A 13,916-nucleotide genomic window follows, 5' to 3' on the forward strand; every position below is an offset into this window, starting at 1 on the left:
TAGCAATGGTCCGGTGGCTTCGTTCCAATGGAACGTCTAAGTAATCACAAGTCTGCTCAGAAGTTCAATGGTGCATCTTGGACTGTAAGCGGCAGATTAGAGATGAACCCTATGGATGTCTATATACAGAGTCCAGCAGATACAGCATTAGCATATGGTCACAGTACCACTGAGTACAAAGACGCAGCTGCAATGGGATCAGTGTCCACCTATGAATCAGGCTCTATATCGCCATCCTCATGGAGCCACTCTAACCCGTGGTGGAGTGTCCCCCAAGAAGATGAAAGAGAAATGTGGTGGAATAATGTGCAAAGGTGCAGAGCTTCTCAATCTGCCATCATACTGGTATTGGAAAGGAGCAGTGCAGAGCCAGGAGACTGGTTTGCAGACTCCTAGAATACAGTCAGTGCAAACTGACTGAATTATACACAAGTGCAGGAATAACAAGTTGTCACTGAATATTTTAAGGTGATAAAGCAACTGATAATATCAGCAGGTTTTTGTTAAGTGGCTAGTAAGGGTGAAATCTGACTTTTGTGCTATGTTATGTAGGTGTTGGCAAAAATGGCAAACACTTTACACCAAAATTGCAGTAGGACGTAAGATACATGTACACGCTTTAAACATAAAAGAATGGATTCAGTATGATATGCCAGCTGCCGGGATCCCGGCGGTCAGGAGACCAACAGCGGGATCCAGGCAGCCGAATACCGGCGACAAGCGCACTGTGTCCCCTCTCGGGTTCGCCACGCTTCGTGCCCGGTGGCGATCCTCGTTCACCACAAGGTTATGGTTCCCCACTCGTGTGGGGATTCCAACCGCCGGTATTTCAGCGTTGGTATTCTGAAAGCCGGGATCCCGACAGCTGGAAAATGAATGCCTCAAAAAAGAATTGTTGACCTTTTCATTACCTTGGGAATCTTCAGGAGGTTTAAATAAAGCTTTTGCCTCTTCTACACTTCCTTCAATGGTGACCACAAGCTTCTTGTCTGCAACAGGAAGGTAAAAGAGTTCAGCACTGTAATCATGATAGCCAGCCAAGAAGCACACAAGCAAAATGCATAGTATCCACTTATCCCATCTACACAGCAACATAAAACGGATTGTTGTATGTCCAGCCACTGTATTTATATGTGTATTTAGTCCAGGCCACAATGTTTTCCAAATCAACACAGCAGTGATGTGAATGAAGATTATTATTAGACTGGATTAGCAGGTATTTACAGCAATAAAAGTGTTACATATTGGCAGAAATATACTTATTACTTGTACAGAGGGAAACAAAATGTTAAAATAAGAATTTACTTACCGATAATTCTATTTCTCGTAGTCCGTAGTGGATGCTGGGGACTCCGTCAGGACCATGGGGATTAGCGGCTCCGCAGGAGACAGGGCACAAAAGTAAAAGCTTTAGGATCAGGTGGTGTGCACTGGCTCCTCCCCCTATGACCCTCCTCCAAGCCTCAGTTAGGATACTGTGCCCGGACGAGCGTACACAATAAGGAAGGATTTTGAATCCCGGGTAAGACTCACACCAGCCACACCAATCACACTGTACAACCTGTGATCTGAACCCAGTTAACAGCATGATAACAGCGGAGCCTCTGAAAAGATGGCTCACAACAATAATAACCAGATTTTTGTAACAATAACTATGTACAAGTATTGCAGACAATCCGCACTTGGGATGGGCGCCCAGCATCCACTACGGACTACGAGAAATAGAATTATCGGTAAGTAAATTCTTATTTTCTCTGACGTCCTAAGTGGATGCTGGGGACTCCGTCAGGACCATGGGGATTATACCAAAGCTCCCAAACGGGCGGGAGAGTGCGGATGACTCTGCAGCACCGAATGAGAGAACTCCCGGTCCTCCTCAGTCAGGGTGTGCCCCTGACCAAGTAGCTGCTCGGCAAAGTTGTAAAGCCGAGACCCCTCGGGCAGCCGCCCAAGATGAGCCCACCTTCCTTGTGGAATGGGCATTTACATATTTTGGCTGTGGCAGGCCTGCCACAGCATGTGCAAGCTGAATTGTACTACACATCCAACTAGCAATCGTCTGCTTAGAATCAAGAGCACCCAGTTTATTGGGTGCATACAGGATAACAGCAAGTCAGTTTTCCTGACTCCAGCCGTCCTGGAAACCTATATTTTCAGGGCCCTGACAACATCTAGCAACTTGGAGTCCTCCAAGTCCCTAGTAGCCACAGGTACCACAATAAGCTGGTTCAGGTGAAACACTGACACCACCTTAGGGAGAAACTGGGGACGAGTCCGCAGCTCTGCCCTGTCCGAATGGACAATCAGATATGGGCTTTTGTGAGACAAAGTCGCCAATTCTGACACTCGCCTGGCCGAGGCCAGGGCCAACAGCATGGTCACTTTCCATGTGAGATATTTCAAATCCACAGATTTGAGCGGTTTAAACCAATGTGATTTGAGGAATCCCAGAACTACGTTGAGATCCCACAGTGCCACTGGAGGCACAAAAGGGGGTTGTATATGCAGTACTCCCTTGACAAACTTCTGGACTTCAGGAACTGAAGCCAATTCTTTCTGGAAGAAAATCGACAGGGCCGAAATTTGAACCTTAATGGACCCCAATTTGAGGCCCATAGACACTCCTGTTTGCAGGAAATGCAGGAATCGACCGAGTTGAAATTTCTTCGTGGGGCCTTCCTGGCCTCACACCACGCAACATATTTTCGCCACATGTGGTGATAATGTTGTGCGGTCACCTCCTTCCTGGCTTTGACCAGGGTAGGAATGACCTCTTCCGGAATGCCTTTTTCCCTTAGGATCCGGCGTTCAACCGCCATGCCGTCAAACGCAGCCGCGGTAAGTCTTGGAACAGACATGGTACTTGCTGAAGCAAGTCCCTTCTTAGCGGCAGAGGCCATGAGTCCTCTGTGAGCATCTCTTGAAGTTCCAGGTACCAAGTCCTTCTTGGCCAATCCGGAGCCACGAGTATAGTTCTTACTCCTCTACGTCTTATAATTCTCAGTACCTTGGGTATGAGAAGCAGAGGAGGGAACACATACACTGACTGGTACACCCACGGTGTTACCAGAGCGTCCACAGCTATTGCCTGAGGGTCTCTTGACCTGTCGCAATACCTGTCCAGTTTTTTGTTCAGGCGGGACGCCATCATGTCCACCTTTGGTCTTTCCCAATGGTTCACAATCATGTGGAAGACTTCCCGATGAAATCCCCACTCTCCCGGGCGTCGGAATGAACACTGCTGACAGTGCTATCACCTGATTTTCCGCCCAGCGAAGAATTGCAGTTTCCGCTATTGCCCTTCTGCTTCTTGTGCCGCCCTGTCTGTTTACGTGGGCGACTGCCGTGATGTTGTCCCACTGGATCAATACCGGCTGACCTTGAAGCAGAGGTCTTGCTAAGCTTAGAGCATTGTAACTTGCCCTTAGCTCCAGTATATTTATGTGGAGAGAATTCTCCAGACTTGATCACACTCCCTGGAAATTTTTTCCCTGTGTGACTGCTCCCCAGCCTCTCAGGCTGGCATCCCTGGTCACCAGGACCCTTCCTGAATGCCGAATCTGCGGCCCATTAGTAGATGAGTACTTTGCAGCCACCGCAGAAGAAACACCCTTGTCCTTGGAGACAGGGTTATCCGCTGATGCATCTGAAGATGCGATCCGGACCATTTTTCCAGCAGATCCCACTGAAAAGTTCTTGCGTGAAAACTGCCGAATGGAATCGCTTCGTAAGAAGCCACCATTTTTCCCAGGACCCTTGTGCAATGATGCACTGACACTTTTCCTGGTTTTAGGAGGTTCCTGACTAGCTCGGATAACTCCCTGGCTTTCTTCTCCGGGAGAAACACCCTTTTCTGGACTGTGTCCAGAATCATCCCTAGGAACAGCCGATGTGTCGTCGGAAACAACTGCGGTTTTGGAATATTTAGAATCCACCCGTGCTGTCGTAGAACTACTTGAGATAGTGCTACTCCGACCTCCAACTGTTCTCTGGACCTTGCTCTTATCAGGAGGTCGTCCATTTTCTTTGAAGAAGAATCATCATTTCGGCCATTACCTTGGTAAAGACCCGGGGTGCCGTGGACAATCCAAACGGCAGCGTCTGAAACTGATAGTGACAGTTCTGTACCACGAACCTGAGGTACCCTTGGTGAGAAGGGCAAATTGGGACATGGAGGTAAGTATCCCTGATGTCCCGGGACACCCTATAGTCCCCTTCTTCCTGGTTCGCTATCACTGCTCTGAGTGACTCCATCTTTATTTGAACCTTTGTAAGTGTTCAAATATTTCAGATTTAGAATAGTTCTCACCGAGCCTTCTGGCTTCAGTACCACAACATAGTGTGGAATAATACCCCTTTCCTTGTTGTAGGAGGGGTACTTTGATTATCACCTGCTGGGAATACAGCTTGTGAATTGTTTCCAATACTGCCTCCCTGTCGGAGGGAGACGTTGGTAAAGCAGACTTCAGGAACCTGCGAGGGGGAAACGTCTCGACTTTCCAATCTGTACCCCTGGGATCCTACTTGTAGGATCCAGGGGTCCTGTACGGCCCCAGCGTCATGCTGAGAAACTTGGCAGAAGCGGTGGAGGCTTCTGTTCCTGGGAATGGGCTGCCTGTTGCAGTCTTCTTCCCTTTCCTCTATCCCTGGGCAGATATGACTCTTATGGGGACGAAAGGACTGAGGCTGAAAAGACGGTGTCTTTTTCTGCAGAGATGTGACTTAGGGTAAAAACGGTGGATTTTCCAGCAGTTGCCGTGGCCACCAGGTCCGATGGACCGACCCCAAATAACTCCTCCCCTTTATACGGCAATACTTCTTTGTGCCGTTTGGAATCTGCATCACCTGACCACTGTCGTGTCCATAAACATCTTCTGGCAGATATGGACCTCGCACTTACTCTTGATGCCAGAGTGCAAATATCCCTCTGTGCATCTCGTATATATAGAAATGCATCCTTTAAATGCTCTATAGTCAATAAAATACTGTCCCTGTCAAGGGTATCAATATTTTTAGTCAGGGAATCCGACCAAGCCACCCCAGCTCTGCACATCCAGGCTGAGGCGATCGCTGGTCGCAGTATAACACCAGTATGTGTGTATATACTTCTTAGGATATTTTCCAGCCTCCTATCAGTTGGCTCCTTGAGGACGGCCCTATCCGGAGACGGTACACTTGTTTTGATAAGCGTGTGAGCGCCTTATCCACCCTAAGGGGTGTTTCCCAACGCGCCCTAACTTCTGGCGGGAAAGGGTATACCGCCAATAATTTTCTATCGGGGGAAACCCACGCATCATCACACACTTCATTTAATTTATCTGATTCAGGAAAAACTACAGGTAGTTTTTTCACACCCCACATAATACCCTTTTTTGTGGTACTTGTAGTATCAGAAATATGTAACACCTCCTTCATTGCCCTTAACAAGTAACGTGTGGCCCTAAAGGAAAATACGTTTGTTTCTTCATCGTCGACACTGAAATCAGTGTCCGTGTCTGTGTCGACCGACTGAGGTAAATGGGCGTTTTAAAGCCCCTGACGGTGTTTGAGACGCCTGGACAGGTACTATTTTTTTGCCGGCCGTCTCTGTTGACATTATCACGTAATTCCTTGAATAAGCCATCCATTCCGGTGTCGACTCCCTAGAGAGTGACATCACCATTACAGGCAATTGCTCCGCCTCCTCACCAACATCGTCCTCATACATGTCGACACACACGTACCGACACACAGCACACACACAGGGAATGCTCTGATAGAGGACAGGACCCCACTAGCCCTTTGGGGAGACAGAGGGAGAGTTTGCCAGCACACACCAAAAACGCTATAATTATACAGGGACAACCTTCATATAAGTGTTTTTCCCTTATAGCATTTTAATATATATAGTCATATCGCCAAATAAGTGCCCCCCCTCTCTGTTTTAACCCTGTTTCTGTAGTGCAGTGCAGGGGAGAGCCTGGGAGCCTTCCCACCAGCATTTCTGTGAGGGAAAATGGCGCTGTGTGCTGAGGAGAATAGGCCCCGCCCCCTTTTTGGCGGGCTTCTTCTCCCGTTTTTCTGAGACCTGGCAGGGGTTAAATACATCCATATAGCCCCCAGGGGCTATATGTGATGTATTTTTAGCCAGAATAAGGTACTATCATTGCTGCCCAGGGCGCCCCCCCCAGCGCCCTGCACCCTCAGTGACCGCTGCTATGAAGTGTGCTGACAACAATGGCGCACAGCTGCAGTGCTGTGCGCTACCTTATGTAGACTGAAAAGTCTTCTGCCGCCGGTTTCTGGACCTCTTCACTTTTCGGCATCTGCAAGGGGGTCGGCGGCGCGGCTCCGGGACGAACCCCAGGGTGAGACCTGTGTTCCGACTCCCTCTGGAGCTAATGGTGTCCAGTAGCCTAAGAAGCCAATCCATCCTGCACGCAGGTGAGTTCACTTCTCTCCCCTAAGTCCCTCGATGCAGTGAGCCTGTTGCCAGCAGGACTCACTGAAAATAAAAAACCTAACAAAACTTTTACTCTAAGCAGCTCTTTAGGAGAGCCACCTAGATTGCACCCTTCTCGGCCGGGCACAAAAATCTAACTGAGGCTTGGAGGAGGGTCATAGGGGGAGGAGCCAGTGCACACCACCTGATCCTAAAGCTTTTACTTTTGTGCCCTGTCTCCTGCGGAGCCGCTAATCCCCATGGTCCTGACGGAGTCCCCAGCATCCACTTAGGACGTCAGAGAAAAGTACATTTTCATGCATTACATAAACAAACAGCAATGTTAGTTAATAATGCGGTCAGCGCTGCACCTCAAAGCTTAGAGGCAGTATTAGAACCTGGTTTATCTGAAGTAAAAGCACAATAGTTAGGTAAACCTCAATGTGACACTTAGAACAGTAATTTGACAACCATTTAATATGCTCCCTACAGACAAGTCACCTGTAGCAAAATGCAGCAGTTCAGCAAAAACCTACTAATGAGCGTGATCCCACAGAGTAGAAACTAAATATAACAGGTGTGAAATGGACAGAGAGGAGTTGAACAGAAGATGTATACTCACCCTGCCTATAGGACTGGGAGTAACTCTTCATATGGGCTTTCACCAGGGCAAGAGAATAAACAGACACAGAGAAAGCAAGGAATGAATTAAGAGAAAAGAAGTGTGGGGGGGGGGGGAATGATAGAATATGTGGAGAACAGCTAAGAAAAATAGTGGGGACCACCTAGCTATAAGACTTAATGAGACATGTGCAACTGCATGAGGTGCAGTACATACTGACCGTATTAATACATCCTACACACAGCAATACAATGTCACCACTAATGCAGAAACGTCTCAGAACATAACATCACCGTGTTACACTTGGTTATGGTATGATTCTGTTGTAGCACAAGTTCTTCCCCAGTGACTCTATGCAAGCATATCAGTCACTTCCGGTGAACCATAATTTAAGCACTAGCCAGTGTCATGATCAAAATAACAGTAGGAATTGCCTAGAACATAGTAAGGCAACACAAGGCACACAGAACTGTTTTCTGCGGCACTCTAAAAGGTGCCATTTGGGAGGCTCCCATTCCTGCACTGGAATGGTCCATGGACCAGTGCCCGATTGCTGGACGTCATTTTCCCTCTCTCCCTGACTGTTGTACTGTGTGTGTTACCTTTGCGGCTTCCCAAATCACTGGGTCTGCACCATCGCAAGAGGGTTGTGTGGGGAAAAATATAGAAAAGAGAAATGAGCTTTCAAGAGCTATTACGCTCCTTTGTCGGCAGTGAAAAGTTACAGCCAACAATGTTTGCCAGTGCCCTGCAAATACAGTGCATCTGGACAGTATTCACAGCGCTTCACTTTTTCACATTTTGCTATGTTACAGCCTTATTCCAAAATGGAATAAATTAATTTTTTCCCTCAAAATTCTACACACAATAAACCATAATGACTATTACATTTTTGGGGGATTTCTGCATTTTTATTTAAAATAAAAAAAGCTAAGAAATCACATGTACATAAGTATTCACAGCCTTTGCTCAATACTTTGTTGATGCATCTTTGGCAGCAATTACAGCCTGAAGTCTTTTTGAATATGATACCACAAGCTTGGCACACCTAACTTTTGGCAGTTTCGCCCATTCCTCTTTGCAACACCTCTCAAGCTCCATCAGGTTGGATGGGAAGCGTCGGTGCACAGCCATTTTCAGATCTCTCCAGAGATGTTCAATCGGATTCAAGTCTGGACTCTGGTTGGGCCACTCAAGGACATTCACAGAGTTGTCCTAAAGCCACTCCTTTGATATCCTGACTGTGCGCTTAGGGTCGTTGTCCTGCTGAAAGATGAATAGGCGCCCCAGTCTGATGTCAAGAGCGCCCTGGAGCAGGTTTTCATCCAGAATGTCTCTGTACATTGTTGCATTCATCTTTCCCTCTATCCTGACTAGTCTCCCAGTTCCTGCTGCTGAACAACATCCCCATAGCATGATGCTGCCACCACCATGCTTAACTGTAGGGATGGTATTGGCCTGGTGATGATCGGTGCCTATTTTCCTCCGAACCGGACGCCTGGCATTCACGCCAAAAAGAGTTCAATCTTTGATTCATCAGACCAGCGAATTTCGTTTCTCATGGTCAGAGTCCTTCAGATGCATTTTGGCAAACTCCAGGCAGGGTGCCATGTGCTTTTTTTACTAAGGAGTGGCTTCCGTCTGGCAACTCTACCATACAGGCCTGATTGGTGGATTGCTGCAGAGATGGTTGTTCTTCTGGAAGGTTCTCCTCTCTCCACAGAGGAATGCTGTAGCTCTGGCAGAGTGACCATCGGGTTCTTGGTCACCTCCCTGACTAGGGCCCTTCTCCCCCGATCGCTGAGTTTCGACGGCCGGCCAGCTCTAGGAAGAGTCCTGGTGGTTCCGAACGTCTTCCATTTATGGATGATGGAGGCTACTGTGCTCATTTGGACCTTCAAAGCAGCAGATATTTTTCGGTACTCTTCCCTAGATTTGTGCCTCGAGACAAACCTGTCTCGGAGGTCTACAGACAATTTCTTTGACTTCATGCTTGGTTTGTGCTCAGACATGCACTGTCAAGTGTGGGACCTTACAAAGACAGGTGTGTGCCTTTCCAAATCAACTGAATTTACCACAGGTGGACTCCAATTAAGCTGTAGGAACATCTCAAGGATCATCAGTGGAAACAGGATGCACCTGAGCTCAATTTTTAGCTTCATTGCAAAGACTGATAATACTTATGTGCATGTGATTTCTTAGTGTGTTTTTTTTTTTTTGTTATAAAATTTGCAAAAATCTCAAAAAACTTTTTTCACGTTGTCATTATGGGGTATTGTGTGCAGAATTTTGAGGACAAAAATTATTTTATCCCATTTTGGAATAAGGCTGTAACATAACAAAAAAGTGAAGCACTGTGAATACTTTCCAGGTGCACTGTAAGAGGTGGTTCAGTAAGTACGGTAATAGGATTAATAGGATAAAAGGAAATTGATACCTACCAGTAGTTCCTTTTCTCGTAGTCCGAAGGGGATCCGTACTTTAGTACCATGGGGTATAGATCGGGTCCACTGGACACTGGCACTTTAAAAACCTTTAGTGTGTGTATGTGTGTGCTGGCTCCTCCCCTCTATGCCCCTCTTGCCAGACTCAGTCTAGGAAACTGTTCCCAAGGAGACGGACATACCACGAGAGAAGAAAACAGGTACAACAGCGGTGAGGCACTAAGCCAACACACAACCATAACCGAAAAGGAGGGCGCTAACCAGAACAGAGGATAGCAACACCAACCGACCCAAGTGAGGGGGGAAGGGGTGGGGAGTCGGGGTTGGTGATTCAGACCTGATCGTAGCTGTGCTAAATTTAGCACAGCTACGATCATCCACACTGGCATGTGGGGGGACGCCCCGCATGTCATGCCCGGCGATGCTTTTATACTTTAACAGTAACTCCCAGCCAGCGAAGCTCCTGCGTGCTGGCCGGGAGTTACTTGTTGTTGTCACGCAGCCACTGCGGCCCACCTCCCGCATGATCCGGCCACACCTGTGTTGGCCGGACCACGCCCACAAAAAGTTGGCCAAACGCCGTCGTGCCACCCCCTTCCGTCCAGCGACCGCCTCTGCCTGTCAATCAGGCAGAGGCCATCACTGGGCTACGACAGCCGTCGGCTGTCTGGCATGCGCACTTCTGATCTGATCGCTGCGATGAACAGCAGCGTGCGATCAGGTTAGAATGACCCCCCCCATCCCCGGGATAGCAAAGCTAACCGAACAAAAGGGGACCGCAACGGTGGACCAACCAAACACTTACACAGGTAAGCAGGAATCGAAGCACTGAGACGGGCGCCCAGTATCCACTACAGACTACGAGAAAATGAATTACCGGTAGGTATCAAATTCCTATTTTCTCTAACGTCCTAGTGGATACTGGGGAACTGTACTTTAGTACCATGGGGAAAGTCCCAAAGCTCCCAAACAGTTGGGAGAGTGCTGAGGCCCCTGTAAAACCGCCTGACCAAATTGAAGGTCATCCTTGACCAAGGTGTCGAACCGATAGAACTTAACAAAAAAAGTTTTCGAGGGGGCGGAGCTTGTGACCTGACTGGGAGCACGTGTCCCTGGAGAGCTCCTGCTGGAATAAACTAATATAACCCCTTTCCACAGCCCTAACGCTGCCTAAGTCTCCCTAATAGCTTCCCACAGCAGCCCTTACTACTCTGTATATTTGGGGAGGGAGCTGCGGAGCCGGAGCACAGGCCTGTCCTGTGCTTGCAGGTTGCGGCCTTCACCCAGTGGTGAAGCCGGGGCCTCAATTTACCATCACCCCCGCCCGAAATCCGGAAGCCGCACACCGCCGCTCCTTACCTGAAGGGACCCGGACGGGGTGCAGTGAAGCTTGCAGGCGCCCCTGGAGCTGCAGGGCCGGGGCCGAGCTGAACGACGGTGACCCGGTGGCAGCGGCCATATTGGATGTGGCGTCCGGCGGTAAGCAGATGCTGCACCGCTGCGAGAAGCCCACTGACCGCTGCAAAACGTTAAGGGGAGCTGGCTGAGGGCGCTGGGGGGACAAGAAGACCTCTGGACCCCTGATTGATTAGCAGAGAGGGCCTGTGGGGGAACACCTTGAGCTCGATTGACGGTGGCCATCTTGGAGGAGACAGGACAGGCTCCTCTGTACAGTGCTGCCCCTGCTGGACTTGTGAGGGAACGAACACCCTATATCAGCAGAGATTCAAACCAGAACCTCTACCCTGCAGCTGCTGTTATTTATTATTTACTCTCTATACTACACTTCATTTACTCACGGATCGGAGTGTTGTGCACCGTTCCTTCCTTACACTACTTCTCATATACTCACGGAAAGGTGTGTGGTAATTCAGGACGCTCTCCTGTGGATCCCTCTCACTGTTTTAACAGATAAATAGGACCTAGGTCCTTTAAATGATGTAATATCACAGATGCCTGACTTCCCCCTCACCCGGACCAACTGATGAACACGTAACATCCCGGTGGATCATTCTTGTTACCACTCCTTAAACGGACGTTTTAATCTCACCAGATATTATGAGCAGAGCGAACACAAGAGCAAAAAAATCAGGAGCTTCACAAGATATTTCACAACACTTCTCACGCCGGGAAAAAACGACTGAAACTTCATCTCCATCCTCACCGATGCCCACCCCCATCATGGATCATACGGATGCACCCTCAACCAAGGCGGACATTAAATCCCTTCAGAATATGATATTAGACCTTAAGAGCTCCTTCACGACAGCTCTCCAGTCAGCGATCGGGGAATTAAAATCTGATATGGCGGCTCTGGACACCCGCACAACCGCGCTGGAATCACGGGAGGACCACCAACAAAATTTCCGCAAGCAAGTGGGTGAGGACATGAGCTACCTATCCAGCGAGCTGGAACTTCTTAAGGATAAAGTTGAGGATGGCGAAAATCGCGAGAGACGGAATAATTTACGCATCCGCAATATCCCTGAATCTGTCTCAGCCTCCGAATTGAAACCATACCTCCGACGCTGGTTTCTTCACTTGGTCCCGTCACACTCGGAATCTGCCATCTCGATAGAGAGAGCTCACCGCGCCCTGAGACCTAAACCGAAGGACTCGGAACCTCCCCGCGATGTCATCCTCCGGTTTATGTCCTTCAAGATTAAAAATAGTATCACACTGGCGTGCAGAAATTCAACCTCAATTTTATTCGAAGACTCCCGGATTCAGATCTACCAAGATTTGTGACCATTGCTAAACGGCGTGATCTACGTTTTGTTACCTCTACACTGCGCGACAATGGTTACAAATATCGCTGGGGTTTTCCTTTTCGCCTCATTGTGGAGATTGATGGCAAAGTTCACATCATTCGCTCTCCTGATGGAGACAAGCTGCTCCGAAAGTTGCAGCTGTCCCCGGCTGTTACTTCATAGAAGCGAAGCTCCATACGTTTAAATTTTGTTCTCAACCTTGCTCAACTGCTATGTAATTTAGATACTGTTTTAGATACCGTTTTATACACTAATGACCCATTTACTTTCTTCTCAAAATGTTCTTGTTGGCGGACCTTTATACTTCACGCATTGCTATGTTATTATTTCGCTGTCCTGGTCGATGGCTCGGAGTCACAGCCCTATGGATGGAGTACTGGATTGACTCCTTTGCTGTTCCCGTGGGGCGTGTCTCTGGCCACTGACCTGTCCTGCGACTTTACTATTTGCTCTAGTGTTATTACTTTATTGATTCTAGCTGTTATATGATCATTTTTTCTTTAGTGTTCTGTATCTAGGACTGTCCCGCCCTTGTGATGGGTCTTAATTCGCTACACGAAGGTCCATCCTTTCTGCTTATTATTGGTCTCGGGTGGGGGGCGTCAGTGCCCTGTCTTGATACTTCCTCCCCCGAACCTTAGGGATTAAAGTTATTATCAAACATAGTGGGTCATTACTAGTGATGAGCGGATTCGGTTTTACTCGGTTCTCAAAACCGAATCTTATTGGCTATCCAAAACACGTGACATCAGTGAGCCAATAAGATTCGGTTTTGAGAACCGAGTAAAACCGAATCCGCTCATCACTAGTCATTACCCTCTTTTGTTATATTGCATTTATATCCCGCCAGCGAGCTCTTTCTATTTTTTTTTTTTAGAGCTCAATCCTGGCAGCCGAGTATCCTGCCTATTGGATACAACGTCTGCCTTTTTCTTTTTTGTTTCACTTTCTCTTATTCCCCTCCTCTCTTAGACCCCTGTTACAGTACACCTGCAAGTTGACATCTCTGTATTCACAGACAAATAGATCCATTTATTTAATATTGTTTGTATTCAGTAATATATATTTCTATTTTTCCCTTTTTCTTTTTTCTTTCTGTTTCTCTCGTCCATCCTAGCAGAGTCCGGGACCCTAGAGATCTCCAGCGACCTACTCCCTCTTTCGCTTCAACCATGCCGTTAACATGCCTGTCCATTAAAGCCAAGGGGCTGAATACTCCCCAGAAGCGCTCTCATCTCCACAGATCTCTTAAAGCATTAAAAGGTGACGTGATTTTCTTACAGGAAACACACTTGAAATCGGACTCCCATCCCTCCCTGACATCTAAACAATTTCCCATGGCCTGGTACTCCAATCATACAGTTAAAAGACATGGGGTGGCCATATTAGTAAGAGGGTCCGTCCCTTTCCAATTCTTAGACTGTAAACGCGACAATGAAGGTCGTTATATAATGGTGAGAGGAAAAATTGGACACGAGGAGGTTACCTTGGCTAATCTATACTCTCCAAACAGTGCCCAATCCAAATTCTTTCGCAAGTTTTTTTCATGACCTTTACTCATATAGAAGAGGTAAGACACTTGTCGGTGGTGACTTCAATATGGCTCTTACAGGCATGGACAGGTCCGGCCCCTTGCGTAGTAGTCAAACCCTAAACTC

The 13,916-nt window shown here is 47.8% G+C and overlaps 1 protein-coding gene across 6 annotated transcripts in view; it reads right to left on the reverse strand.

Moving 5' to 3' along the window:
• Positions 1–13,916, reverse strand: part of THOC5 (THO complex subunit 5) — a 170,364-nt gene that overhangs the window by 69,810 nt on the left and 86,638 nt on the right. For 5 of the 6 annotated variants that reach the window (XM_063913351.1, XM_063913346.1, XM_063913349.1 and 2 more), the window contains 2 exons: positions 7,044–7,079; positions 912–989 (listed from right to left, as the gene is read on the reverse strand). In XM_063913351.1, coding sequence (XP_063769421.1) covers positions 912–989; positions 7,044–7,079 — 114 coding nt within the window. The remainder of the gene's footprint in view (positions 1–911; positions 990–7,043; positions 7,080–13,916) is intronic. The other variant, XM_063913352.1, reaches the window with a different exon arrangement.

This window comes from Pseudophryne corroboree, chromosome 1 (genome assembly GCF_028390025.1).
Source record: "Pseudophryne corroboree isolate aPseCor3 chromosome 1, aPseCor3.hap2, whole genome shotgun sequence".
In the NCBI taxonomy this organism is placed as follows: Eukaryota; Metazoa; Chordata; class Amphibia; order Anura; family Myobatrachidae; genus Pseudophryne; species Pseudophryne corroboree.